The 27,941-nt window shown below is 40.9% G+C and overlaps 1 protein-coding gene across 5 annotated transcripts in view; it reads left to right on the forward strand.

The window, feature by feature from the left end:
• mybpc2a (myosin binding protein Ca) overlaps window positions 1-27,455 on the forward strand; it is a 47,555-nt gene extending 20,100 nt beyond the window's left edge. For 4 of the 5 annotated variants that reach the window (XM_026356801.2, XM_026357032.2, XM_026356974.2 and 1 more), the window contains 26 exons: window positions 2,584-2,667; window positions 2,800-2,948; window positions 3,469-3,586; window positions 3,826-3,874; window positions 6,976-7,032; window positions 7,146-7,312; window positions 7,588-7,720; window positions 10,469-10,593; window positions 14,066-14,171; window positions 14,823-14,992; window positions 15,771-15,936; window positions 16,389-16,495; window positions 16,584-16,613; window positions 17,347-17,486; window positions 17,726-17,885; window positions 18,466-18,570; window positions 18,753-18,941; window positions 19,081-19,215; window positions 19,452-19,619; window positions 19,806-19,894; window positions 20,813-21,008; window positions 22,179-22,318; window positions 23,036-23,195; window positions 24,237-24,373; window positions 24,963-25,149; window positions 27,073-27,455. In XM_026356801.2, coding sequence (XP_026212586.1) covers window positions 2,584-2,667; window positions 2,800-2,948; window positions 3,469-3,586; window positions 3,826-3,874; window positions 6,976-7,032; window positions 7,146-7,312; window positions 7,588-7,720; window positions 10,469-10,593; window positions 14,066-14,171; window positions 14,823-14,992; window positions 15,771-15,936; window positions 16,389-16,495; window positions 16,584-16,613; window positions 17,347-17,486; window positions 17,726-17,885; window positions 18,466-18,570; window positions 18,753-18,941; window positions 19,081-19,215; window positions 19,452-19,619; window positions 19,806-19,894; window positions 20,813-21,008; window positions 22,179-22,318; window positions 23,036-23,195; window positions 24,237-24,373; window positions 24,963-25,149; window positions 27,073-27,107 — 3,302 coding nt within the window. In that variant the 3' untranslated portion in view covers window positions 27,108-27,455. The remainder of the gene's footprint in view (window positions 1-2,583; window positions 2,668-2,799; window positions 2,949-3,468; window positions 3,587-3,825; window positions 3,875-6,975; window positions 7,033-7,145; window positions 7,313-7,587; window positions 7,721-10,468; window positions 10,594-14,065; window positions 14,172-14,822; window positions 14,993-15,770; window positions 15,937-16,388; window positions 16,496-16,583; window positions 16,614-17,346; window positions 17,487-17,725; window positions 17,886-18,465; window positions 18,571-18,752; window positions 18,942-19,080; window positions 19,216-19,451; window positions 19,620-19,805; window positions 19,895-20,812; window positions 21,009-22,178; window positions 22,319-23,035; window positions 23,196-24,236; window positions 24,374-24,962; window positions 25,150-27,072) is intronic. The other variant, XM_026356889.2, reaches the window with a different exon arrangement.
• Window positions 27,456-27,941: the final 486 nt, after the last annotated feature.

Genomic DNA, 27,941 nt, shown 5'->3' on the forward strand with positions numbered 1-27,941 from the left:
GAAGCCTGGGATTGCTCATCACTGTTGCTTAAGATCACAATATTTTTCACTCAGCACATGCATTCAGTATGAAGATTACAATCATTAATATATTGTTTGTTGCAGTCATGTGGCTTTCAAGATTTCAGAACATTGAGTATAATCATAATCACAACATTTACTTTATTTTTGTTACAGAAAAAAGTGCTTAACAGCAAATAGATTGGAGAGTATATAAAAGGATGGAAACTGCGCACAGACACAACTTAAAAGGAATCTAAGTCAAAGCTAATTCATCAGAAAACATGTCAGATGAAAATAAATAAATAAAAATATGTATCAGGCAACAGCGAAGCTTGTGACAGTGTCTTGCAATATAAAACATGCTTTTCAAAGTGAGTAAAAGCATAGTGGTTCGAGTGTTTCCACCAAAGCATCCCAGTGAATGTCTGAGTGTTTTAAACTTGAAATGAAATGAACCTGACGCAGACATAAGCCGACGAGGTCTGGTTTTATAACGTGATATATCCTGCATGTACCTCTGCTGGGTATATATCATCTGTGTGTGTGATATGTGGAAATACTACATTACTGTTGAAGAATCTAACAGTGCAACGTTACTATACAGTGTAGATTTCTTTGCTGGTGTATGTACAACTTGAGATTGAAGCAATATGAGACACTGTGTGTGTGTGTACTGTATGGAAACAACGAATACTTCTGTTTCTTTAGAAAAACAGTCTCAAACTAATTTAGTTTATCTGGATAAGTATCTCTAACCAACTATGTTCAGACTGAAGAAGGTACTTGGATGAGTAGTGAAAGGTTTCGACCTATCAAGAAGGAAGTCCGGGTACCAGGACTCAACTTCCAGATAACTTCACCTTGATGACTGATAATCTAATATAAATTAGTTTATGAACTCTGCTTCTGTTTTACCTAAAACCAATGTAAAATAATGTATGTAACCAGCAAGTTTTTAGAAATGAGTTAAGAAAAAATACAGAAATAAAACTGAACAGTTGAATGTGGATCTTTACAAATCACTGAGATTGACCAAAACATTAATAGGATCTAGTGGCATTTCAGTCAATTAGCCAGCAGGCTTCTGTCCAAGATCCCAAAATTGTCAGAGCTAGGTACGGAGGCTGGAGTTAATTTCACTAGCTGTAGCTGAACATGTCGAGTGTCCTATGACACAGTATAAGAGTGTAAACATTCAAAAGTGTCCCCTGTGTGCTATCCCAGGATCAGCTTTACCCACTTAACATTCTAACTGAAACCTTTTAAATCATAGTGAACATCTGAACTTGGATCTGTCCTCAGGGGCACTTTTGATTAAAAGATCAAATTAACTGAGCCCATAAAAGCAGAGAGAGAGAGGAGGAGGAGGCACCAACCGTGTAGCTCTCTGAATTTATGGAGGCGCATGACCTTATTTGACACGTGACCGCGGATCCATTTTCTCAGCAACCACTCTCCTCCAATGGATGTCCACCTAGGGCGCTGCTCATTCTGATTGGTGGTCCAATGTGACATTTGTCTGTACCTGCTGACTGTCCACAAACCTTGTTTTCTCATAAAATGTACAGTATGTCTGACTTTGTCTGTGAAAGCCACAAGAAATTTAGTTAACCTCCTGACTTCAGCCCAATTAAAGTGATTTTTGAACTTGCTGAAGACATAACTCATTAACAGTTGTGTGTTTCGTATAAGATAAAACAAGATTTGCTAATTAGAATCAGAGAAAGAACGATTTGTTCCATGGAGTGTGAGAGCACGTTGATTTAACGTGTGAGTGTTCCTCACCTGTAGATGATCTCTGGGCCAATTAACGCTTTTGTTTAACAGCGCAGATACTGTACAGACTGACGTGTTCCCCGCTCTCTCTTTTTTTTCCCCATCCAATGCAGAGTTGCCTCCTGATGGTAAGAGAAATAAAGATGTTACAGTTTCTGTAAAACGTATCAACTGACAAGCAAACACCTTACACAAGTTACATCAATTGAATTGAAAAAGCAACGTGACAACGGGTAAAAGAGCAGCTCATATTTTATCACCAACATAAAAGTGTACAGCTTAAACTTATGTTCTGTCAGAAGACTGCAGAGAGCCAACCCTTATGTGATGCCTTCAGAGATGATCTAAGGGGTTTCTTTTCCCTTGAGCCAGTCTGTTCCAGAGGTCCCATGGTCGCCTGTCATTTTTCCGGGGGTCCCACATGCGTTGTGCAGCGTAACAGTGAAGGGATCACGCAAACATGCTGAATGGTTCGGCCTTGTGGAAAGAGTCTTGCTCAGATTCTGTGCTAAATAACTGATAAATAGAAAAGATCCCTGTGCTCGGAAGGTGGTGATGTCAGACCTCTTATCCTTAAATAATCACCATATCACATAAGCAACAGTTCTCTTGCTCTTAATGCGCTTAGATAAGAAGACGAAGAAGGTGATTTGGTGGTTTGCTTGGTCGACGTGTCTCCTGTTGTTGTCTGTCTAGTGTTGTTACTGTTATCTGTTTGTTGTGTCTTTATCCAAGTGGTGCTCCGATTACAGCCCCAGCTTTAATTTGTCGTTTGTGATCCCTCTTGTATGACACACTTCACAGAGCAAGTCCCAGGGGAAGGTCCTCAGCTGTCCGAGCTGACTGGCCTGTTTGTGGTGAAGCCGGAGAGTGTCACTGCTACGAAAGGTCTGGCAAAATGATCTGGAATCATATCTCTGAAATGAAAGGAGTGGCCCGCCTAATGCCAAATTCCTGTTGGAATACAGACAAGTTAATCTATTTTAATTAATCACTGTGTCTCATTCTTGTTCTTGGCAGGCAAGGACATCACGTTTGTGGCTAAAGTGGACTCCTCAAACCTGACAAGGAAGCCAAACATGAAATGGCTGAAGGGGAAGTGGCTCGATCTGGGTAGCAAAGCTGGAAAGCACCTGCAGTTTAAAGAGTCCTACGACAGGAACACTAAAGTATGAATGTTTGTACTGTATGTGTCAACGTAATATTGGTGCATTGGCTGCATACACACAGATATTTAGATACATTAAGCAACATGGACCGAGTTGGTGGATTAGTCCGCCAATTAGGTCTGCACTGGGAAACCACTGGATGGACTGTCATGAAATGTTTCAGACATTCACAGGACACTAAGTGGACGGGGTGAGGGCAAGATGATTCGATAAGGTGATAAGACACTGCTGTGAATAAGCATTTTTAAACGTACTTAGATAAATTGGGTAGGCTTTTAGGTGGGATTTTCACAGAATGGTTGAAAATCTGGAGGTGAGATGAATGTGTATTTGAAAAACTTCTACTTTACTGCTATTTAATATCAGCCTTTGAGTTTATCAGCAAAAACCAAGACTGGCCCAATGGTGTACTCTGTGTAGGAGTCTGGGAGTTTGTACTGCATATCTGCAGTTACAGATGCATGCGTGTGCATGTCTGTTGTTCATGTTACTAGTGTGTATTCCTCCCTCTGTCTGGCAGATCTACACTTACGAGATGAGCATCATCAAAGTAGTGGATGGAGATGCAGGTGGCTACCGCTGCGAGGTCACCTCCAAAGACAAGTGCGACAGCTGCACATTCGAAGTGTCTGTGCAGGGTAGGTCTGGAGACGGACACTTAATCACATTATTGTCATCTTCCATTCAGCGTATCCACCATTACTATGTAACTGGCTTTGTCAGCCAATAACTCAGTGAGTGCGATACACATTAGGCCCAATCATTTAGCGGCCTAGCGAGGTCATCAGTCCATTATTCCTTAGCTGCTCAAGCCTGCTGTGTAATGAATTAACCTAGCTGAGCTCTCACAAGTCTTCCTCCTTCTGTCTGCTTTCAGCTGTACAAGAAGACCAGCAGGACAACATCTTGGAGGCATTTAAGCGATCGTGAGTGTCAGCGTCGACGAGGGTCTACTCAACATGTCACCCATCACAGTGTCTCCCATATGCTCCTCTGTAGATCGGTGCCTCTGGGCATCTGTCAGTCTCAACGAGTGTCTCTTCCCGTGTGTCTGTCTATCCCTCAGTCGTGGCTGATATTGTGCAAGTCAGTCTGTATGCCATCTTTCTCTTTCTGTCACGTCTCAATGCGTCTGCCGCCTTGCTGTTTTGCTTCACCTGGGGTCCCTCATGGTTTAGCATCTTATGCATGTCTTCAGGAGGGAGTCTCAGTAGGGACTTTTTTTTTAATATGTAACTGTTTCTCTCACATTTTCCATCTCTGCTTCTGACTGTGTGAAGCCTTTCTATGCATGTATCCTGTGCCTGTAAAGCTATTTTAATTAGTTTTGAAAGAATATATCTCAGCCTGTATGCAGTATGTGCACCGTGTGATCGTAAATCAGCTTCACACTGACACCTTGAGTCTCCATATTTGTTATCTGCTGTTAAAAATATAATTTCCTTTACTCATTAGAACTCAAGCAGAAAGGTGCAGGTAAGATGAGAAACACAACATGCAAACAGACAGCATCATATTGTGGTTTAGACAGGATGTCGGTGTGCTTATTTGCCGAATGCTGATATGAGAGAGGGAGAGGGCGAGGGAGCGAGGTTGGTGTGATAAATGAAAAGTGAAAAGTTGGATAAAACTCAAATATGGTGCTGGAGAGATAATGGATGAGTGTGCATAACAACTTGTTATGTGGAGGTCATGCAGCTCAACCTCTAAAAGGTAAGTCTGGAAGATCTTATTTCTTGCGGGATACTCATCTGTGTGTTTCTATATACCGGCAGTATACCAGAAATTGTGATTTAATTAAAAATGTATAGGTATTGAGCAAGCAAGATCTAAGTGGTTAGCTAAAGGTTAGTTAATTTATAGAACACACTGTAGTGGACTAAATTATTTTACAAAATTATAGAAAGCACGATGGTACAAATAAGATGTTAAATTACAGCAAAAGGTGGATAGAAAACAGAGTCTCTGCGATTCTCTCTGTAACTCCTAGTGCATCCTTGTTTTTTTTTTTTTTATTATTTATGGTTCACAAGCATCACAGAAGTTCTGCAAAGAGACGAGGACATGAAAGAAAGAATATGGGCTCTTTAAAACAGATAGGACGAGGCTAAAGTTCAGACAAAACCTGTAAGATTGGGAACCACTACTGCTTTAAGATACTTCCTTGTGTTAAATTACAGTATTATTTCTTCAAGGCTTTGTGCTTCATGCCTGAACTCGACCAAGCTCTTCGTTGTACATAACGCCTTGGCACATTAAGCAATGTTTTTTTTTTTTTTCATGTTGTCAATTGGCCAGCTGAACAGGCGTCTCAGATGGCCAACCTGTAAAGGGAAACTGAAAATATTACACATACTGTATGTTTGCATTGCAGCCACAGTATGTTTATTTGCTCAAGTATGTCTGTAAACATACAGTATTTAGGCAGTTTAAATGTGATAATAGAGATGAATGCCAGAAAAAAGCAAAACACCATGTGGTAATCAAGTGGGAGCCAATGTGTAGACGACTGAAACTGAGACTCACAGTGACTGGCACAAAATATTCAATTATAACTGAATTTCACTAAGATTTATGGGCCGATGTTTTGCAGCACAGACAATAAAGGTATTTTTTTTCTAGCAACAAGCAACTATGCAAGTAAAAGCTGCTGAACCTTGAAGAAGGTGAATTCTTCATGAGAAATGCTTTGTGAATATAGTCTTGTTATATATGTAGTTGGAAAAAGATCAGCATTTTGTTTTCTCCACAGTGATCCCCTAATCCCCATTTTTATCTAAACATCTGTCCAACTTACTGCAACACAGCAGTCTCAATGCACAGCAATTGCACTGACAGTCTTACAACACCCTTCTTTTGATTGTGACGGGTTTCATGGTAACTGTTGTCTGGCACGGTGCTTCAGAATCTCTCAAAAGTGCTCAGGTCAGCTGAGATCATCGTTTTCATGCTCACCCAACCATTTGGTGATCACGTGTCCCCTTTGATCGAGAGCATCATCACCCTGGGAGAATTTACCCACATTCGCATGGCAGGGATAACGTAGATGGATGTTATCCTTGGATAAACTGTTCATCCATAGGACGAACATGATCGCTCAGAACGCCTTTGAATTTAATGGCATTTATCTTGCTCTCCGAGGGGTTCAATGAGCCTCAACAATGCCAGGAAAACAGTCCACGCTGTAAAGGAGCTGCCAAAACTGTTCACAGTGGAAAACAACAGCCACTCGAGTCTGTAGAAATTTATTGGCCTGTACCGCAAACAGTGCATGCCACCTTGTTGAGTAAAAGAGGCTGACTGGTGATTCAAGACCATTTGAATTTTTACCATCACTTGTGAATGTGCATGTAAGGGGTAAATAAGGAGTTTATGCACTAAAGCACAGCCATATTTTCCAATTCTGCAAAAGTCTCTACATATTATACTTATAAAACCATATGACATGAGCTTTAGCTGCATCCATGCTAACAGTGTAATCATTTTTAAACGACTGCAGATTGCAAAGTGAGTTAGATCTTAAGTTTAAACTGCAGCAGCTTCAATAAAGGATTATAGATGATGCAAATCACTATGAAATGCTCCTGTAATACGTGTTTGAACAGAATGCTGCGTTGCTTATAGCTAATTCCTGTCATATCTGTTACTTACATGTTGCTTGCCTATTGTGATTTCTGTCTGTCATGTGAATTTAGGGCATGATCATAGTTTGCAGTCTTTATCAAAAGCTCTTCTTTGTATTCTCTCACAACCTAGTTTTGCATCTGTTACGACAGATGATTAAAAAAGAGGAAGCTTTAACAACAGGCTTCATTACAAGTCCACTTTGTACTGCTGTATTTGCTCATGTTGACTTTGTTGGAAACTGTGTCTTGTAATTTCTGTGCCAATTACAGTCAGTGTAATGTGAAAGAAATCCAATGTATACTGCTAATGCTCTTTTCTCACTATTAATTCACCAGTGCTGTAAATAGCACAGGCTCACAAACATACCATAATAATCAAATCTCTTTTCTTTTAACTTCAGTGGAGATGCAGGTGAGGATGCAGGAGATTTAGACTTCAGTGCACTCCTTCACAAAAGGTGAGGATATCATCTGCAGAACATCTGCATTTTCAGGTCATCCGTCTTTAAGCTGTCTTAAAGTTGGGTCTCACTTCGTTTTTTTATCTCACATAATGTCCACACACAATCAGGGAAAGAAAACAAGAGGGACCCAAAGAAGAAGTGGATGTATGGGAAATCTTAAAGGCGGCCAAGCCCTGCGACTATGAGAAGATCGCCTTTCAGTATGGCATCACAGACCTGAGGGGCATGCTGAAGAGGCTGAAGAAGATGAAGATGGAGATAAAGAAGAGTGATGGTGAGGAGTGAGGGAAGAGACTGGAGAGGGGTCGTGTGTGAAAAGTAGACAGTGCATCAGGCGCGAGGTGGCAGGCAGGAAACAAGAGCTCACCAATGCACCAGGCCGTAAATACCAGCAGCGTTTAAAGGCCTTGTGGGAGAAGTTATATTGCTGGGATGACAGGTGGAATGTGTGTTTGCGTATGTTTGCTGCTGGTTGGCACTTAAGGATTATTTGCCTATTAAAACAGTGGTTGAACTATGGTAACAACTATGCTAATGCTTTCTTGTCAGCCTTCTTGAGGAAGTTGGATCCAGCCTACTCAGTGGACAAAGGCAAGAAGATCCAGCTCTCTGTGGAAGTGGCTGACCCTGATGTTCCTATCAAGTGGCTCAAAAACGGACAGGAAATCAAACCATCAGCCAAGTGAGCAAATGAATGCACCGTGTGGCACATGTATAACTGTGTCCAGTATGTGAAGGCTCTTTAATTCTGGATTGTGCATAGAGCAGGTTTATTATCGTGCATTGTCTGATGAGAACATGAGCAGTACTGTATGTACTGGGCTTTGGGTTGAGACTCCTCACTATCACCTACATGACAACAATTACATAAAATCCCATTCTGAAATTTTAAAACCAATGTGCCAGCAAAAAACAAACAAACAAACAACAACAGCAAAACAAATAAAAAAAAAAAACCTGCATATTTATACACACCCAGAAGACCCAGAGCAACATGAGCATTTGTGTTGTAGTCATGTTTCTGTTCACCTAAAAGGTAAGTCCACTGTTCACTCTCTTTTTTTGCTCTGTTTTCATTTTGTACCAACTCCTCTGGGAAATATCTGGCTCCTTAGCTGCTAAATGCTTCTCTCTGTTCACCAGCTAGTTTCTACCTGTGTGTTTCTGCTGTTTGCCGCTGTTCAGGTATTGGCTACTGGGTTTCTCTGAAAACAGTTGTCTGACTTTATCTAACTGCTGTGAATATGTTTAATATATTTCAGAAAAATACAATTTGTCTGGGCCAAAAAGTGGCATCAGGACATAACTCTCTGATACTACGCGGTGGCAGTAGTCTGTATTTGTCATTATAATATATAATATAAAATATATACCCTATGTCAAGTATGAAGTTGTGAATGGACTGGCACTGGGCTGGATTCTCTTCTCGTGCAGAGATTAATTTAATAGCCAATCACAGTGCTCTCTCTCTGCCACTGATTCAACGTGCTGAATTGGCTGAAAAAGCTGTCGAAGGGGATGCGACCGGTGCCAATGGTGTGGGGAAAACTGTATAAACCAGACTGACAGGCAATTGCTGATGGCCTAACATTAGCCAGTGACTATCAGCTTTGTGTGTCATTGCCCTGAGGAGGGTCTTACTAAGCTAATGCTGTCTTGTGAATCTTGAAGGCACCGGTCCTGCAGCTGGTTTGGTTGAACTACAGTTTAGCACAGCAGCCATTCAGGAAACTCCACACTGAGATTGCCCACAAAAGTGACTCGTAAATGGTTGTTTAAAAAACTTTTACAGTTGAACAGCTCTGACTTCGGTACAGTATATGATTAACAACAGATACTGTATATGTTCATTTTGAGCGTCTGTAGCCTGCTGAGCACTCTCCAGTGTCACTCTCCTCTTTGCTCGTTCCCCTTACTCTTTCAAAAGCTTCTTTTGGTGTTTTATTGAAGAGGGTACAGCTGTTACGAGTGGTATTTTTTCAATGGCTTCACCATCTGTCATTTTGAGTAGCTTCATGCTGTTCATTGAAAGTAAGACAGCCCTTTTCCGGGTTTCATTAAGACTGTTACTCTAGGAAAAGGGAACTTTTTGCCCTGCACAGAGTTTCCCAGGAGGTGCTTCAGGCTAGGCACAGTGCCCACCAAGATAATGCACCAATTTCTTTGGATTACAGACTTAAGGTTTTCCTCAGGAAAGATGCAGCCATCATTAAAGTGTTAGACTGAGAGAATACTAGTAATTTGTTTAATGTACTATAGAGAATAGGTTTCATTTTGTTTTCTACTGCCCTTATTGATAAAAACAAGACAACTTGTATGCATGCATGTTTAAATATTTATTTTGAAGGGGCACTCATTTTACACATCATAATGTTTTAAAGTACTAGGGGATGAAAATGGCTATATAAAGCCTTTTGGTCTTTCATATTTCAAGAGAAATAAAAAAAAAAAATGTTATTGCTACATTTTTCTCTTTAATTATTGGATATACCCCCAGATACCCGACTGCACCAGCATTCCCCTCGTTCCATGCAGTTACAGGCTATAATGTTTTTCCCATTTGATGTAGTTTCATAATAGATCTTTGTTTGTAGCCCACTTTCAAACATGTCCAGTCTGTGAGTGTGTGTGGAAGTGTGTGTTTGTATGTGTGAGCTGCTTGATCATAAAGTCAGGTCAGATTCGAAGCACCTGGGCCGAATGCTCTTTAGAACAAAATCTACAAGGCTCACCCTCTACTGTTCTCCTAAGAAGTGTGCACAATCACATGAGCAAGCGCATAGAATAGAGTCATTATATATATGGGTGTACATAAATGAATAAATAGTTTTGGTGATAGTAATATAGTTAATAATAGTTTTGTCTAGTAAAAAGTGTTGGAAAAGCACACAAACATGGATGCCCTGCAGCAGTACTTCCCATCATTCATGTGCAGATGCTATTTTGATCATAAACAGTGTGTTTTACTGCAAACAGCTCTCCCTCAGTCCTACTGCAAATACTGTAACTATTCATTCAGTTGTCATATTACACTTAGCATTAACACCACCTTGAGTTGTCCAAACTTGCAGCTTGTAACCATGGAAATCTTTCAATCACTACTTCCCATCATGTGTGATAAGACTGTGTCATTACTGTAATCTTGTCATCGAGTCAGTGCATCAACCCAAATGTACGTGTGTGGGAGCAAACGCGTGTGTGTGTGTGTGTGTATGCAGAGCTCTCAAGGTCTGTACAAGAATGTGTGAATTCTTTGTCTTAGTCTATAACTGTGAGTCACTGCTCTGTCTCCAGGCCCTCTGCGTCTGATTATGACTGGATTTGCTGAAAGCAATTATTCATTATTCACTCTCTCCTTCTTTGTCTCTCTGTCCTTATTTGTTCTGTATCCTTCTCGTATAATCTCCCCCTTTCATCTCTCTGTGTCCAGGTATGTGTTTGAGAGCGTGGGCAACAAGCGGACACTCACTATCAACAAGTGCAACCTGTCGGATGACGCAGCATACGAGTGCGTGGTCGGGGACGAGAAGTGCTTCACAGAGGTTTTTGTCAAAGGTATATGAGTCACTGTCTTTGGAGGAATCCTTCTTTCAGGAGGGAGAGATTTTTCTGCTCGGTTTAGCAAATGCTGTCATTTGAGCGTTGAGAGGCTTGACAGCTCTGTTCCCTTCTTGTGTCTCGTGTTTGTCATCTGTTTATTCCAATGCTTTTATGCCACACAGTAGCATGCCACGCTCTGTTGTCTGCTCACTCATTTTTAATGGGTACGTGGCTAGTGAAATTTTCATGTTTTGTTTATTGTCATGTATCATTGTCGTCGTGCTGTACGTATTAATGTGCTGTCACATTTACTAGAGTTTGACTGAAATGTGTGTTTTTTGAAGGCCAACTGTGAATACTGCTGTGTAAATACTGTAAGTGAAATGTAAATATTTTGTGTGTGTGTGTGTGTGTGTGTGTGTGTACATATTTCCATTTTATAACTGCAACGCTTTATACCTACAATATATCGGACCAAACAAGGACTATGTAATCAAACACACCATTATATTGCAGACAGATGTAAGTCCATCTTAATGTTTGAGTCTAACTGCAGTGCTTACATCTGAATGGGCTCTTCTGTGGCCTTTTTTTGAGAGCTAGTGTGAGAGGTTTTAATAGATGTAATTGGGTCTACTGCTGCTATATTAATCCTATGCTTTACTCTGTGCGCTCACTGCTGCCCATCCTGCTTTTACATTATCAGAGGCCATAGAAGAGGGTAAGCTCTTGAGCACAGACACCGCCCCCATGCAGCTACAGCGGGTGCCTGTGTGTGTAAGCGTTTTTGTGTTCATAAAAATATCATTCATGCTGCTGCTGCTCGCAAACATCTACATCACTACCTTTTGTCGATGATTCATCTTGACATTAGTGAGGGCAGTGGGGAGTTCAGCTGATGACAGCTAGTCAAAACTGGCAGACACAGTGCTTTAAAAAAGACATAAAGTACTTAGGCGAAAGCTTGGGCTTTTGCTTTGTTGTATGAAGTGATTCTCAGGTTATTGTTGTGTTTCCACCACATGTCATCAAAATCCACACTTGCAAAGCTTTGTACAGTAGAAAGAGTAACAACTAGTGAAATGTGAAAATTGTGTTACCAAGTAGTTACTCAATTTTGTCACTTTTATAAAGAACTTTCACGTCTCACTCTCAAGAAAGCTAAATCTGCTCTGTCCTTTTATGAAATATCACTTATTCACTCGCTGACATTCTCATGTCCGTGGAAAATATGTGGCTATTTGTATAACGTGCAACATGACATGCGATTTCTGGGTTCACTACCTCAGACACGTAACCCTCTGCCACAGAGAACTCACCTTAATACATCCATGTCCTGTAGACAGTCATGACCTTTGCTCAGTGAGGCATCATTGAAAGTGCATAACAAACAATTCTTTTGACTTGAGCAGTTCATGTAGCTGTTTTGCCCGGTGGTATATTTACAGACAGCAACTGGGATTTATGAGGTTGAGGTGTTTAGGGAAGTTGACATTAGTTAGCTGGCTGTCAACATCTAAACATAATCTGCCCCATAAATAATTTGACTTTTCTTTTAACAGTGTAGGGATGACAGAACTCTGAATATAAATAAACCTTAAAAACTACCAACCATGTGAGCTTGTCATTTTAACTTAGGCTGACTTTAGCTGATATATAATGATCTGACAAAAAAGCAGGATGGCCCGGCTGTTTTGCCAGTTACACACCCTGGGGTTATAGTTCAGTGAGAGGTTTTCACATTTTCATATCCAAGTACTGGTAGGCTTTTGGATGCAGCCACGCTAGCTTTCTTCTTTCTTTTCAGTCATTGCACTACACTAACCCTCTAATGTGAAGACTTGAAAGTGGTATTAGTCTTCTCAACTAAATTTTAGCAAGACGGTGATGTACAAAATAATGGAATAGTAATAATAAAAAAGTATGGTTTCAACTGGTTTTGTAAAAAATGTTTCACAATTGAGGTTTTTAGGCCAGATTGGAGTTGCAGGTAAACACCCAAACCCTGAATCATGAAGAAAATATCAAGGTCATTCCACAAAACGCTTGTGAGGCATATGGTCGAATTGTACATGTCCGTGGTGCTGTGACTGTAGCGCAGAGAGTTTCTGGGCTCTCCAGCTGAGGTTCGAGAGAAGTGTTACATCCAGAGGGGGACTCGATGTTGACAATGACAAATAGCTGAGGCTAGCAGAGCATCAAGCATCACGCCATGTGGTTGCACAATGTGACTCCCACCACCTCAGGAGACTTGAAGTGCCTTCCACCTTTACAAGACAGGTGTGTCCAGTGGCAGTGATAAGGACTTCAGGAGTACATTTTGCTGTTATCCAAATCTAAAAGAGGGAATCTGTGTATTTTCGGCTTATATAGAAGCAAACAATTCATGCCACTCACCATCCATCCACAAGAGAGCTTCTAGGTCAGCTTCTTATGAACTATATCTATCTAGAGGCTGTTATTATGATGAGAGCAAAGGAACATTGTTCAGGTGATGCTGTGTAAGGAGCAACAAAATCTATGAAGGGAAGAGGTCAGGGTGAATGGACACTGGACCTAATCATGGGAAAGGTTAAAGGAGAAGATGGTAACCCCATGTTTATAACAATGGCCTGGTTCACCTGCTAACTGACTTTGCTAATTGATTTCATTATGTTAGAAATAACACTGCATACACAATATGTATACAACAACTGCAATGTCGTTTTTTTTTGTTTTTCAGATTAAAGAACACTTTGACTCATTCTCCATATAGAAACTGTGACTGTACATATAACCCCAACAGCTGGCTACACATTTTTTACTTGCTGTAACCGTTCCTGCTGTTCACAGTGACAATAAATAGATCCTATTTCTAAAATGCTTTTAATGAAAGTGATAGGAGCCAACATCCAGCACATCCAGTTCAAAAATGGATTCAAATATGTTTCCAAAGTTAATATTAGACTTGATTCTATCAAATCAAGTACATATTTTCTAAATTTAACATCTTTTGACTATGTGGAGTTGAATGAAAATAAGAAAAGAGGGATGTTTCTAATAAAAAGCTGCAACCTGGTACTATATCTATTTACTGTGAGTAATTTGGAATGTTTTAATACATTTTTGCCCAAAAGGAGGAAAATGTTAAATTTACCCCTATTGTTTACATACTGTAAGCCTGTATTTAAAGACCTTTTAACAGGAGGAATGGTTGCCGCATGCACAACTTTTTTCAGTGTCCATATGGTGACCTAATGGACACATTAGAAAAACATATCCTTTAACTGCATTTAACCTAGAATATTTAGACAGTCCATTTTTATTGGGAAAACAAGACTTCTCAGGTACAGTTACTCAAGTACCAATATCTTCCAGCTCTGTTTAGTCACTGTACAGAAAAGGTTTTTTTTTAATCACACTTCATGTTTCTAGGCAATATTTACAGTGGGCGATTTAACCCCACAGTACATCCGACTAAATATCCCATTCTTGCTTATGTCCTCAGAGCCACCGATCACCATCACCAAGCTGCTGGATGATGTCCACACTGTGGTGGGTGAGAAGGTGGAGTTTGAGGTGGAAGTGTCAGAGGAAGGCGCCAGTGTCAAATGGTGAGCTAATAAGCCACGTGGCTCCTTCACAAATAAATTACACAAACTGTCACATTAGTCACTTGATTATCTGTGATATCATATATTGATAGTGTGATGAACAATGTAAATTTAATGCCTGTCGGTATAGAGTAAACATCAGCATGTCATTGTCATCTGACATAAATAAAAAATAAATAAATGCTTTTTTATCTCAGCATGTTCATTGAGCTTACAACCCTAAAACTCACCATCCCTCTACATCTCTTATATATATATATATATATATATATATATATATGTATATATACCAAACAACCCCTTAAACAGTCCTTTAAAACAATGTCCTGCTATCTTTCTCTGTAACTTTTTAACCTTTTAGGCCTAAATTCACTGTATTCTCCCACAGATGCTAGTCACCTCTGCTACAGATATCCTTGTACCTAAAACTTTGTGCGTGTCTCTCTCAACTATTTTTACAAATACTGTGAAGGTACTATTGCACCCAAGAATTGTTCATCTTCTGCACTATTTTTAATATTTGCCAAAGCTTTGTGATCCCGGATGACTTGAGCCATTTAGAGCATTGCAAACATGTCAATCAGCTCTCCCTCTCTTCTTTGTGTGTCACTGAATCATATGTCTGGGTGTGTGTTTTTTTTTTCTACTTAGGATGAAAGATGGAGTTGAGCTGAACAGAGACACTGCAGGTTCAAAGTATAGGTTTAAAAAGGACGGAAAGAGGCACATTTTGATCATAAATGAAGCAACTAAGGAGGATATTGGAATGTACTATGCCTTCACCAATGGTGGAGAGTCGAAAGCAGAGCTGGAGGTTGAAGGTAAGCTGCCTCTGTTAGTTATTACCAATATTTGACATTAACTTATTGTCCAGGCTAACTAGATTTATTACAAATGTAACTGGAAGCACACAATTAATCTATCACATGTAGACCACCAGCTGGAGTATAAAGTTTTCTAACAGGGATTTCAGTCCATAAAGGAATTTTACACAGTCCATGTTGATGTTGTGCATTCTGACGGGCATGAAGAGCAATAAATTAGTCATTACTCATGTCATAATTAATATCACTTCATTAATCCCTTGTATCCTTCAACGCACTATTTGCCATGCTAATTTTCTTCTACACCTCCAAAATTGGTACCAGCCTCACCCTTCACATATCAAGCTGTCTCAGTTGCAGCGAACTGGCGAGCCAGAGGAGTTCGCTAAATCAATTAGTGCGTGTCCTTCCTCCCCAGTGGATGCTCAATGTGGACACAGTGTTATAACCGAAAAGGCTAAATATGGGCTCTTAATAGAAGGGGCTGCGTATAGTGCACTCCAAGATGATGGAGAAACTCCTGATTAGTGTATCCAATACAGTAGTGGATCTACAAGGGGTCAAAAACAAGCACCTGCACCCCATACTGTAGAGGTTGCAGAGATTTCCTCAGTGTTGGCTTCATACTCAGAATATTATGTGCGGTGCAGTTTCTCTAGCTTTGCTACTTACTGGTTGGATTATCTAACCTGTAGCTGAACACCAGATGAATTGCCTGTGTAAACAAGCATCAGCATACAGTATGTACTGATGTGTGTTTGTGTTTTTCCTTCAGATAAGGAGCTGGAGGTTCTGCAGAGCATAGCTGACCTAACAGTGAAGGCTGCTGAACAGGCTGTATTCAAGTGTGAAGTGTCTGATGAAAAAGTGACGGGAAAATGGTTCAAGGACGGCGTGGAAGTCCAGCCAAGTAATCGCATCAAAATGTCACACATTGGAAGGTATTGTATCAGACTGCTGTGGGTACATGTTTGAATGAATCTCAGTTAGCTTCGAGCTGTCCATCCTAACCATCATGCACACGGAAAAGACACAGATATACAGTATCATCTAGACACCACAGAAAGCACTGTCTACCCCTTTGGCTTGGAAACTATTACCAAAGGTTTTCTTGTTGTTTGTCCAATTTTTGGACAAGCCGCTTTCTGTAAGGCACTAACCTCTTAACACACGGTCACACACAGCATGCACACCCATAGGGTTTCTGTCAGTAATACCTCCATCACAGTCGTCTGTGGCAGGAAATATGCCAAAGCGGCAGCGGTCACACAAGGCATTTAGTATGGTTCTCGCTCTGCGATATTGCCTCATGTTGCTAGGGCAACTGTCGTTTGCATATTGCGGGTCACAATAAGTGTTGTCTCCTTGGTTACATCTGGTAACATGTCTCCAGGATCCACAAGCTGACAATTGATGATGTGAAGCCTTCAGATGCCGGAGATTATACCTTTGTCCCAGATGGATATGCTCTGTCTCTCTCTGCAAAACTCAACTTCCTAGGTGAGAGCAACACACAAATCAAAATGTGAAACTTTTAATGGTGTTTCTGACTATGAGGTTTACATATTTCATGTATGTTTCCCCTCAGAGATCAAAATTGACTATGTTCCTCGACAAGGTAAGTGTTATTGTTTGGTGTTTATTTGTTTTTTTTTTAATTCATTATTAGTCCTTATGTGATAGTAACTAGCAGTGTGTTTATATACACTGTAGGTAAAGTTGAAGTTGGATATCAGTAAGCAGCAATCTAACACTATCAAAAAACCTTTATGAAAAGTTCCTCAAGATTTTTTGCGAAAACTGGTGCAAAAAAAAAGAAAAACTGCCTACATTAATGTGCTGCGAAGACTAACTCAACACTGAATTGAAAAACAGTGTGTCACAGCCCACTTTGCTTAACAATGCCGCATATTACTGATGTGGTGTGATTTGCTAAAGTGATGTCATAGTGTGCTGAAACTGACACACCCTGGAGTACAGTCTGACATCAGTGCAGCAAGGTGTGCATCAACCAGAAGTCCAATTCTTAGCTGCTGTTGTTTAACACTGATGAGTGCTAGTCTCTTTGAAAAGGTAAGGAAAAAAATAGTGCATGGACGTCAAGGGACACAGGGAAAAAAAATAATCAACTTAACTTTTGAAAATGCTGGTAGCACTCTGAAAAGGTGGACACACAAGCTTGTTTGGGATGATGCTGCTCCAGGTGTAAATGCTAAATGTCATTCCAGTTTTCTCCCCAGAATAGTGGTGAAGATTCTAGTTTAAACATAATCAAATACAAGTAAAGTCTTCTTTTCTAACCTGCATGATCTCATTCTTCACATCTTTTTCTTGAATGCTCACGATGAAAGATCCTCCCAAAATCCACCTGGACGCCAGTGGTACCGGCAACAAGAACACCATTATTGTGGTGGCTGGAAACAAACTTCGTCTTGACGTGGAGATCACAGGAGAGCCGGCCCCCACTGTGTGCTGGATGAAAGGAGACAAAGTGAGGAAGAGTTGAGAAGATTCTCACCATTCACCTCACACACACTCAAACACACGTCACATACTTTCTACCTTTGTGCGTCAATCAGAGTGCCCAGCCGTTAGTCACTGAACAGTACAAAAGAAGAGCTAGAGTGGGACGGTTGAGTCACCTGTCATTGTGGCAGCTATGCTTTTGTCGTGTGCTACACTTCTCTTCAAGAACCTCCTTTGTTCTGTCTCTCCTGCCCCGTGTGGTAGGTGGTGGCTGAGGCCGAGGGACGGGTCCGCGTGGAGACGAGGAAGACCCTGAGCAGCTTTGTAATCGAGGGGGCGGAGAAAGACGATGAGGGCCACTACAACATCACCGTGACTAACCCTGCTGGAGAGGATAAGGCTGAACTCTTTATCAAGATTGTGGGTCAGTAACTTCTTCTCATTTTGCCTTTTTCACCTCAAATTTCTTTTATCAGTTGGAGAGCTCCTGTGTATGGCCCCCGAACTGAGACTGGGTGATGATGGATGAAGGAACGGACACAAAATGAGAGACAATAATACAGAATTGTCACTTTTAGTGCCATCTTTTCTGAATTTTAGCTACATCCAATCGCTTTTGCAGGTCATTGCTAATTTACAATTTGTGAATTCAAATGTGCTTTATGTGTATAGAATATGTTTATTATAATTACTATTATAATATGTTTTTATAGACTTGGTAGGCAGCAACTTTTTGTATACTTACTTTTCAAATTGGAGCTAGGAACTATCTTTGATAGGAATTTCATTGAAATCTATTATTCTTGCATGCGCTCTTAGTCAAATATTCAGAACTGAAAACTAAAAAATGAATATGTTTTTAAAAATGATGCCTCATGAGTAGTAAGAAAAATAAAGCATGTCAATGTGGCCCACATCACATAGTGTACTGCCTAAAACCCCCCTTACACTCTGTCATACGATCTAATTTGTTTCATCTTTCCAACTGTAACCTGCCTCTCCAGATGTGCCCAACCCCCCTGAGAACGTCAAATGCACATCAGTTGGCGAGGACTATGCCACAATCACATGGGACCCTCCTGCATTTGATGGCGGAGTTCCCATTAAAGGTACCTCTGATCCACACAGTGTCTAATTTTCACATCTGATGTCTCAGTCCCAGGAGTAAACCGCAGTTTAGATATACTCAGCTTTTTTTTAAATGTACTTTTGCAGTGTTTTTGAACTGTTTTCCAAACTACACTGGACCAATTTTAATGACTTGACTGCATGTGGAAACTGCTTCCACCAGGATACCTGATGGAGAGGAAGAAGATTGGCTCATCTAGATGGACCAAGCTCAACTTTGATGTTTATGAGTCCACCACGTATGAGGCTAAGAAGATGATTGAAGGTGTACTTTATGAGATGAGAGTGTATGCAGTCAACAGCATTGGCGTCTCTCAGCCCAGTGCAAACTCAAAGCCCTTCATGCCCATTGGTGCGTTGCCATTTGTCATTAGCAAAATGGTTAATTAACAGAGGCTTTTCACACAATGCTCATTTTGGAGCAGCTTAACCTACCTCCCATCCCATTTACACTGGGTATTAACACATTAATTAGCTCCTGTCTCTCTCAGCCCCCACCAGCGAACCCACTCGTCTCACGGTGGATGATGTGACAGACACTACCTGCGCACTCAAGTGGCGTCCTCCAGAGAGAATCGGAGCAGGCGGCATCGATGGTTACATCATTGAGTATTGCAAAGAAGGAAGTAAATATCTGCAAGATGGATCCCAGTGTATACTAAGGTGTTACAGAGGGTTTATTTGTTAATAATGGTAGCAACCAACGCTGAAGTACATCTACTCAGTATAATGTGGGAATACTCAAATACCTCAAAACTGTAGTGATGTAAATGTACTTAGTCCCTTAACAGCACTGTTTGTTGTTTTCCCTGATTTGTTTCTTGCTCTTCTCTCTCTTTCTCATTCTCTATTTACCCCTCAGGTGACCAGTGGGTGCAGGCTAATGAGGAGCCAGTGGAAAAAAACCAGTACAGGGTGAAGGGTCTCCCGGTGGGGGAGAAGATGTTGTTCAGAGTGGTGGCTGTCAACATCGCTGGGCGAAGTCCTCCTGCCACTCTCACCCAGGCTGTTACAGTCAGAGAGATCATGGGTCAGAGATGTTTTGAGCTGGTTTTCAGTCATATTTTATGTTCGACAATATAATTTTATATTGTCATACTAACATACTAACCACACATGCTGCACATTTTATACATCTGCACTCCCCCACAGCACCTACTCTTTAACAAATTATAATTGTTCCCTTATTTTGTTCCTTCTTTGTTGCTCCATCCAGAGCATCCAAAGATCCGCCTGCCTCGCCATCTGAGAACCAAACTCATCCAGGCTGTGGGCGAGAAGGTGAACCTGGTCATCCCCTTCCAGGTTAGACCACGTTTCGAGAGACATTCACCAAATTTGCAGTGACACACAAAAAAATTGTTCTGCGAGCTCGAGCAACAAAAGGCACTTAAAGATTACGAGGCTGCTTTCACACTGACCTTGTGCTTAACGGCTACATCACACTCTGAAGCATTTAAAACAAACTCTAGTTTATTTTAAAAGTAGGAAATCAGACAGCAGAGTTTGGATAGAAACCTAAAAAGCCACCACATGATCCACATGAAACAGGTCACTGGGGAGGGATTTCAAGTCAACACTGAAGTGGTTTATTTGAGAGTAAAAACTCAGCTGGACCAAAAAGAGAGGAGGACTTATCACATCCACAACAGTGGAGAGCCTGTTTTAACTGATGGCTGTCTTTAGTATTCTGTTACATGTCCAAATGCTCTTTGCTTGTGGAAATAAACAGACAACAGCTTGAGATTTCCCTGTGGCTGTATTGTGATAGGGGATTTTTTTTTCCTCTTCTGAAATGCAAATCAGATCTGTAAACTTTGCTATTAACAAAGAGAGCAAGAGCTCAAAGGCCACAGAGAGCATTACAGCATTTGACAGCAACTTGCAAATGATGGTAATGGTGAAGAGAAGCTAGCCGTGAGTAGCAAAGGGGAAGCCATTGTTATAAATAAAAATAGATAAGACAAGTGAGCTATGGCTCGGTGTGCTTTTGAAGAAGTATATGAAAAGCTTGTTCTGAGACGCAGGTTGGGCTACAGTGATGTTCTCCTGGGAGAAAAGAGCACCTACAGTTCATCATCTTATGTGTAATGTAACTAAAGCTGGGACATGTTAAACTAGAAAAAACATACTCCAGAGCATTTGAAATGAAACAAGATGAATTTCCTGTTCCTGTTTACCATCATGTTAACACCTTGCGACTTATGGTGCGTATATCTGCAGGGAAAGCCTCGCCCCGTCGTGACCTGGTTCAAAGATGGCATTCCCCTGGACGACAGAACGGTGGGAATCCGTACTGGGGAATTGGATACCATCCTCTTTATCCGCTCCGCAGAGAGAACCCACTCTGGAAAGTACACGCTGTCTGTTCAGATTGAGAACATGTTGGACAGCGCTGACATACACATCCAGATTGTAGGTTGGTCCTGTCGAGCACCTCTTTCTTTCACCTCCAATCACCAAGACACGCACACTCCTATCACCGGTTCTCTCAGTAAAATTAGAACACTACGCACGGGTTCACACTTCACAAAGTTAATAACCTTTTTGGTGGGGGATGATGGCTTGAGCCCCACATCTGTGACATGTCAAGACTTTTTTTTTTTTTTAATTTGATGATAATTCCTAATTTCATACTCCTGAGGATCTGTGACTCAAAGCAGCAAATCATCTAAGCTCTCATTCCTCTCGCTCACATAATCCTGGCTCCTGCACTGCCATTGGAGCCGCCAACTCATTCTTCATCTTTACAGCTCATCTCCCCGGGTCAGGGTGCTGGCTGGATTATATGGAGGGGCTCCACTAGGATTATTTGCATGTATACTGGGATTAGATTTGGATTTTGAGGGCTACTCTGTCACTTCCCCTGCTGAGAAGGTTGAGCTAATGAGAGGCTGTGGCTTCTGTGATCAACCTTCCCCAGCTGATCTGTCAGCATACCGTTTCAGCAGGAGACAGTACAGGAAGGATTACTGGGCAAGAAACAGTTGCTCTGCTCAGTGTTTGTACTGTACTGTACAGAGGAGGCAGCACAGAGCAGAGGATTAAAACAAATACGTCCATTACTATGTACAGTATTTCTGTGCTGAGCTGAGCTGTATCATACAGGTCACATAGAACGATCAACAATAAACACACTGTATTATTCTGTTTTGTAATGAGCAAAGTATAGTATTTCTCAGTTTGCCAGTTCTATGCCACCTCTGTTTTTCTAGTAATGGAAGCAGCTATCACTGCCTTTCTCTGAATCTTTGTCTTTTGCTCTGCTAATCTGTCAATCTTTGCTAAATCTCTACCGCTGAGAGTGTTGATTTCTTTTTCTCCATGGGACTACTCTGCTTCAGATCTGTTTATCAGTCTACCTCTCTCTCTCTCTCTCTTTACACCTCTAAGAGCCTGTCTGCATTTATAGCCAGACAGGGAAAGCAGTTAGTTATCTCAACCAGTTTAGCACGCATGAGATGCTTTTTCACTCCCATTGAACTCTTCTTTCCTGCTTATAATTGTCTAACAAACCTTTTGTTCATAGTTTCACGCAAAATCCTACAGCTTTCTCTCTCAATGCTGTGTCCCCTCACAATCTCACCAGACAAGCCCGGCCCTCCTATTGCTGTGCACGTCACAGACGTATGGGGTTTCAACGCTGCATTGGAGTGGAAGCCACCCAAAGACGATGGTAACTGTGAGATCATCGGCTACACCATTCAGAAGGCTGATATGAAGACTAAGGTACATATGAAGAGTACTAATCCCATTTGCATTTGTTTTTGAAAAATATGCAAATTTTCAATTTGACGCCAGTGTCTGGTCTCAAAAACGTTGGGACAAGGGGATTTAAAAAAAAAGGGGGTTGAACTAGAACCCCATCTTTATGCATCAAATGAACACATCCACTATTTAGAAGGTAATGTCAATGTTTACAAATCAAACTGGTTTGATTTGATAAACTACTTTTTTCTATGTGAATTTTGAATTTAGCCACATGATCACCATTTAGATTTTTTTTTTGAAGGTGACTTTAACTTTTGACTTAAAGGTGACAGCTCTACTACTCACCTTAATTAGTGTGAATCTCACAATGTCAAAAACATACATTCAAACTATAGCAAAGTTGGCATCTGGGGGAGTATGGTGACTGGAGGGTAGAGCTAAACAGCACTTGTCATTGAGAGACACTTACCTCATTGCTATTTTCCAACACCCGTACATGTCGAGTGGACCATCAGGATGGTTCTTTCTGTGGTTGCTGCAAGATTTGTCACATACCTGCAAATCCTCGCTATACTGTCATGGTCATTATGTTGTATGGCAAACTAGAAGAAGATGGATGGACAAAGGAGATTGCAGCTTATATACAGAAGTACTCAACTCTGGCTATACACCTCTTTGAACTGCTTCTCCTCTCTCTCTCTCTCTCTCTCTCTCTCTCTTTCTCTATCACATCAGGAGTGGTTCACGGTCTATGAGCACAACCACAGGCCCAGCTGCACTGTGTCTGACCTGGTCATGGGGAACGAGTATTCCTTTCGAGTGTTCAGCGAAAACATCTGTGGCCTCAGCGATGAGCCTGGCATCAGCAAGAACACTGCCGTCATTACCAAAACAGGTAATGAAATCCCTGCAGAGCGCAATGCACTTTAACATGATAGTATTGCTTTTGATGCCAAAGAACATACAATGCACGCTGAGCTGTAGGTCTATTGTATTCAGTTAAAACATACACTGATAATTATGGTATGTAATCGGTACAAGGCTGAAAAAAGGAGGTTATCACTGTCAGCATGCAAAAAGCATTAGAAATCAAATGTAATACAATTTTTAAATAAAGAACACAGTAATACCATGGGAACAACTAAAATTATGAATTATTGGTTGATTAATACTTGAAAATGGTTGTAAGAATAATTAATTCACATTGATTATGCTAATAAGAAATATTCTTTGACAGAGTGTTAAATAACATTTAATACTGGCCGCAGATTATGAAAGCAACCAGGCTGGGAAATTAACACCTGCCACCAGCCAAATGCTGCTACTGTTGTGTTGTTGCAGTTGCTTACTCTACCAGAAAATTTGGCAGCCAACCAGCCAATCTCTTTTGTGTTCCAAGGAGCAGTCTGGCCTATAAAATTGTGGGGATTGTTTATTATTGTATCCATCTGACCCCAGGATGAATCAAAAGTCAGCTTCCTGTCTCGATGATTCAAATGGTAATCTGCAAATTATAACAGTTTGCTCTTGTAACAAGCTATGAAAGGAAAACAATCATGAAACAGCTAGGAGTGATTACAGCATGTTAAATTAATTCAGATTATGTTTAACAAGTATTTCTGATTTGTCTTCAACACTATTACAGAAAGCACACCAATAGTTTAGTATTTTGACATGCATTGTTATTAACAAAGACCATTATTTGCAAAGTACATGATTAGTTTTAGTAAAAGGATAAGTCCTCCCTAATGTTACAGGACGTGGCTTGTGGAATGGTCATAGCTCAAGATATTTTACCACAGTCAGAAACAGCCTCAGATGTCACTCTGATGAAGACAGATTGTGTGGTGTTTTTCAATTGAAGTTAATCTGCATATCATGATTTTTGCATTCGCAAGTTAAGATTTAATAATATAATAATAATTCACCTGTCCAGGTTTGGCCTACAACCCTCCACCCTACAAAGAGAGGGATATAAACAGGTCCCCCAAGTTCACAGCACCCCTGGTGGACAGGAGTGTGGTTGCAGGTTACACCACCGCCATTAGTTGTGCAGTCCGTGGCTACCCCAAGGTAATTACATCCCTACAGTAAATAGGTAAATATCAGGGAAACTGTTTTATTAATATGTAGCTCAGTTTTGGGTCATGATGTTCTCACTCCTAATTATTTGCTTGTTAGTTTTTAAGATATCTAATAATATACTTATTAAATATCAGTGAAATTTGGTTGAAAATTTGTTTTGACAATGTATCATGCATAACATAACATACAATACAACACTGTAGCACCGCCCATCCTGCACACACTTTGATTGCGGTGGTCCCTGTGCTGCAAGGGTACACTGCAGATTTCATGATTTGTGTTAGGTTAGTGTGAGCGTACAGGTTTTGAGTGTCAAATGTAGTGTAGAACAGTCAAGGAGAATTTTGCTGCCACAGGAGTGTATTTTTATGTCTTAAGTGGGTACAAGAGGTGGTGCAGAAAGATCTGTGAACACACTTTTTTTTGACAATGATTTGTCAAGCCAAACTGTTGACCTAATTTTCACCTCTCCCGCTTCTCTCCTCCTTTGCTCCGTTTATACAATCCCTCTTCTCTCCTCTTCTTTCCTTCATCCCGCGAATTCTGCCTCCTCCTCCAACACACAACTGTTCTGCAGCCAAAGATCATTTGGATGAAGAACAATATGATCATTGGTGAAGACCCCAAGTTCCTGATGCAGAACAACCAGGGTGTGTTGACTTTGAATATCCGCAAGCCAAGCTTGTTCGATGGGGGAAGATACTCCTGCAGAGCCATCAATGATCTTGGGCAGGATGAAGTGGAATGCAAGCTGGAAGTTCGAGGTGTGCTGCCTTTACTTTACTTCCCACTTTCCATAATGCCATAAATCCAAAGTAGTAAAGTAGAGCACAACCTAGGTCATGTAAATCTCTTGCTGACAGTGTTGAAAAAAGCTTAGCATTACAAAGGTCCATCTCCTCAGACCTCTGACTGATCTGTTGTGGTGAAACTTGAGATGAAATTAAAATTTTGGCCTATCTAATCTATACACTGTTCTCTATTCATCTATCTACCCAGGGTCTAGATACACAGGCAAGAAAACATTAAGGATTTGATTTTTATGCTTTATAAATGTGATAAAAGGAAGAGGAGACAGGGAGAATCATTTTCAGTGTAAATTAAAACTAAAAATGGCCAAACAAAAACAGTTTTACCATGAAATTAGACATTTCTTTAAAGATGTACAATGTAGTATGCAGAGACAGGCTGCAACTGGATTCAATCAGGACGAAACATGCAGTGGAAGGTCCAAGTGCACATCTACCCATAAAGACACGTTTGCATGAGTGTCCTGGCAGATGCCTGCTGCTCCTAAATTGGCTGCATCATTGAATAAAACAAGAGAGAAACCAGTGTACGCAGACACTGTGCGTAGGAGGCTCAGGTCAGCTGGACTCATGGGCAGAGTTGCTAAGAAAAAAACCCTACTAAGGTTAGCAAATGGGGGAGAAAAGATTACAGCTCGCCAGGTTGCGCAAACACTGGACTTTACACGACTGGAACCAAATCGTCAAAGTTTTGGGTGTTTGAATTCAAGAGAACATACAGAGCTCAGACAAAAAGAGAATGAGAAGATAAGATAAATGTTAGATGCCTGCCTAACATAAAGTATGGAGGTGGAAACATGATGATCTGGGGCTGTTATGGCAGCTGAAGTGTAATGCATCCTCAGTCAGCAGGGATATCACTCCATACTGAAGAGACATGACCTTCCCCCTAGGCAACAACTGATATAGAATAATCGTAATAATTTTGCTGCGAGACAAACATTATACCTTGTTGTTGTTAGGAATTATTTGGAGAGGAAAGTAGCTGCTGAAATGCTGTAGATGAAGCTCAATCATCAGATCTGAACTCCAGAGTTTTGACCATAATTCTGTCCTCAAATGTGGATAAAATGAATTGTTAGTTTTTGTGTTTTGAGACCCGTTTACAATCATTAATTGTGTATATATATATATAAATATAGATAGTACTCAAAATCTGAACAAGTGAAAAATTTAAATCACATGCACAATGAATGAGCATCCCTGCAGCTCATAATGTGATTCATAAGTAAGTATGTATGGCCCCTGTGTGTCTGTGTGCACTGCTGACAAGGGTTAGTGGATGGTGTTCTGTGGGAACTCCTACCAGACCGGTATCAGGCAGATCTGGACAGTCTGTGGAGGTACTTGCTCAAAGAGGCATGTCCCTTTACAGCCCTGTGCATTTCTCCTGGTGTAACGGCATATCCTCCTGGTATCTACTCCACACTCTTGTGTCTGTGGTGGGAGAGACAACAAACCTTCTTGCCACTGAATGTATGGATGTGCCATCTTGCAATAACTGGATTACCTGTGCAACCTGATTGGGCTGCAGCTATTGCCTCATGTTACCAGCAGTGACAAAGACACTAGCAAAACAAAAAAACTAGAAGAACCAGACAGTGTAGACAGGTCAAAATGTCTTCAAATTATTCCGAAAAACTGCGTTAAATATAAATAAAAACATATTTAGAAGGAGCACATTGTGTTCACATATCAAATGTTTTTAAAACAATTACTTAAACAATTTTAAGTGTAATCTTGTTTAAATATTTGATGTGGTATAAGATGTGTATATCACCTTATTATATTTGTCAGTTCATCTTTCAAAGCACAAGATGACAACATTATGATCTACGGGCCTCTCGTGCTAATTTAAATCTTTCTTTTTCTCCTCAGTTGTACAAGAGAAAGGAGAGGAGACGAAGAAATGAGCGACAGCACGAAACAGCAGAGGATACAGCTGAACAGAAATAGTAATGGATTATGTATAACAGGATAGTTATGAATAAATATGATTAGAATAGATCACTAGTGAGGCTTTCCCCGCCCCTATTCCTCGATAATGTACATGCTTGTCTTTTGCCGCTGTAATGACGAATGCCACATCAGTAATTTGCCATAAATTCTTACAGCAATCTGCCACCTTGTCACAACCTGACTGGGAGAAGCCAGAGAGTAGTGTAGTAGCACTGCCCTGCTGTGACCACATACAGATGGATCCTTCTTATCTGTGAAGTGGACCTGTCACTGAACACGCTTATAAAACTGCCTGTCATCCATTACGGCTCCCCGTGTTGTCTGTTTTGTGTCTGCGACGTTTTTATAGGTTGGGGTGAATTTATGATTGTGATGCAGCTGTAGCACTGAAACCACCGCAGTGTGACCAACTGGCTGCACACCTCTGATTCCTCACCGAGGTGTTCGGTGTGTGACGCGCGAGCAGGAGTCCGTCATACCCGTGATGGTTGAATGGAGGGATCACTATTCAGCCAGGCATAGTGGACATCATGGAGGCACCAGGAGTTAAGGGGTTCTTGGGCTGATATGGATGTGTTGTGCCCTTCACACACACACACACACACACTCAGAGGGCACACATGCTGACACATAGACAGACTCTCACAGTGTCTCTTTCTGCCATCCTACTACATACCTTATGACATGACCTACAGTGGTAGGCCTTTACAGATACATGGCTTCTAGTCATGCACATGCAAACACAAACACACACAATCAGGGTCTCATTAGCATTGCACACTAGAGAC

Source organism: Anabas testudineus, chromosome 8, assembly GCF_900324465.2.
Source record: "Anabas testudineus chromosome 8, fAnaTes1.2, whole genome shotgun sequence".
Taxonomy (NCBI): domain Eukaryota; kingdom Metazoa; phylum Chordata; class Actinopteri; order Anabantiformes; family Anabantidae; genus Anabas; species Anabas testudineus.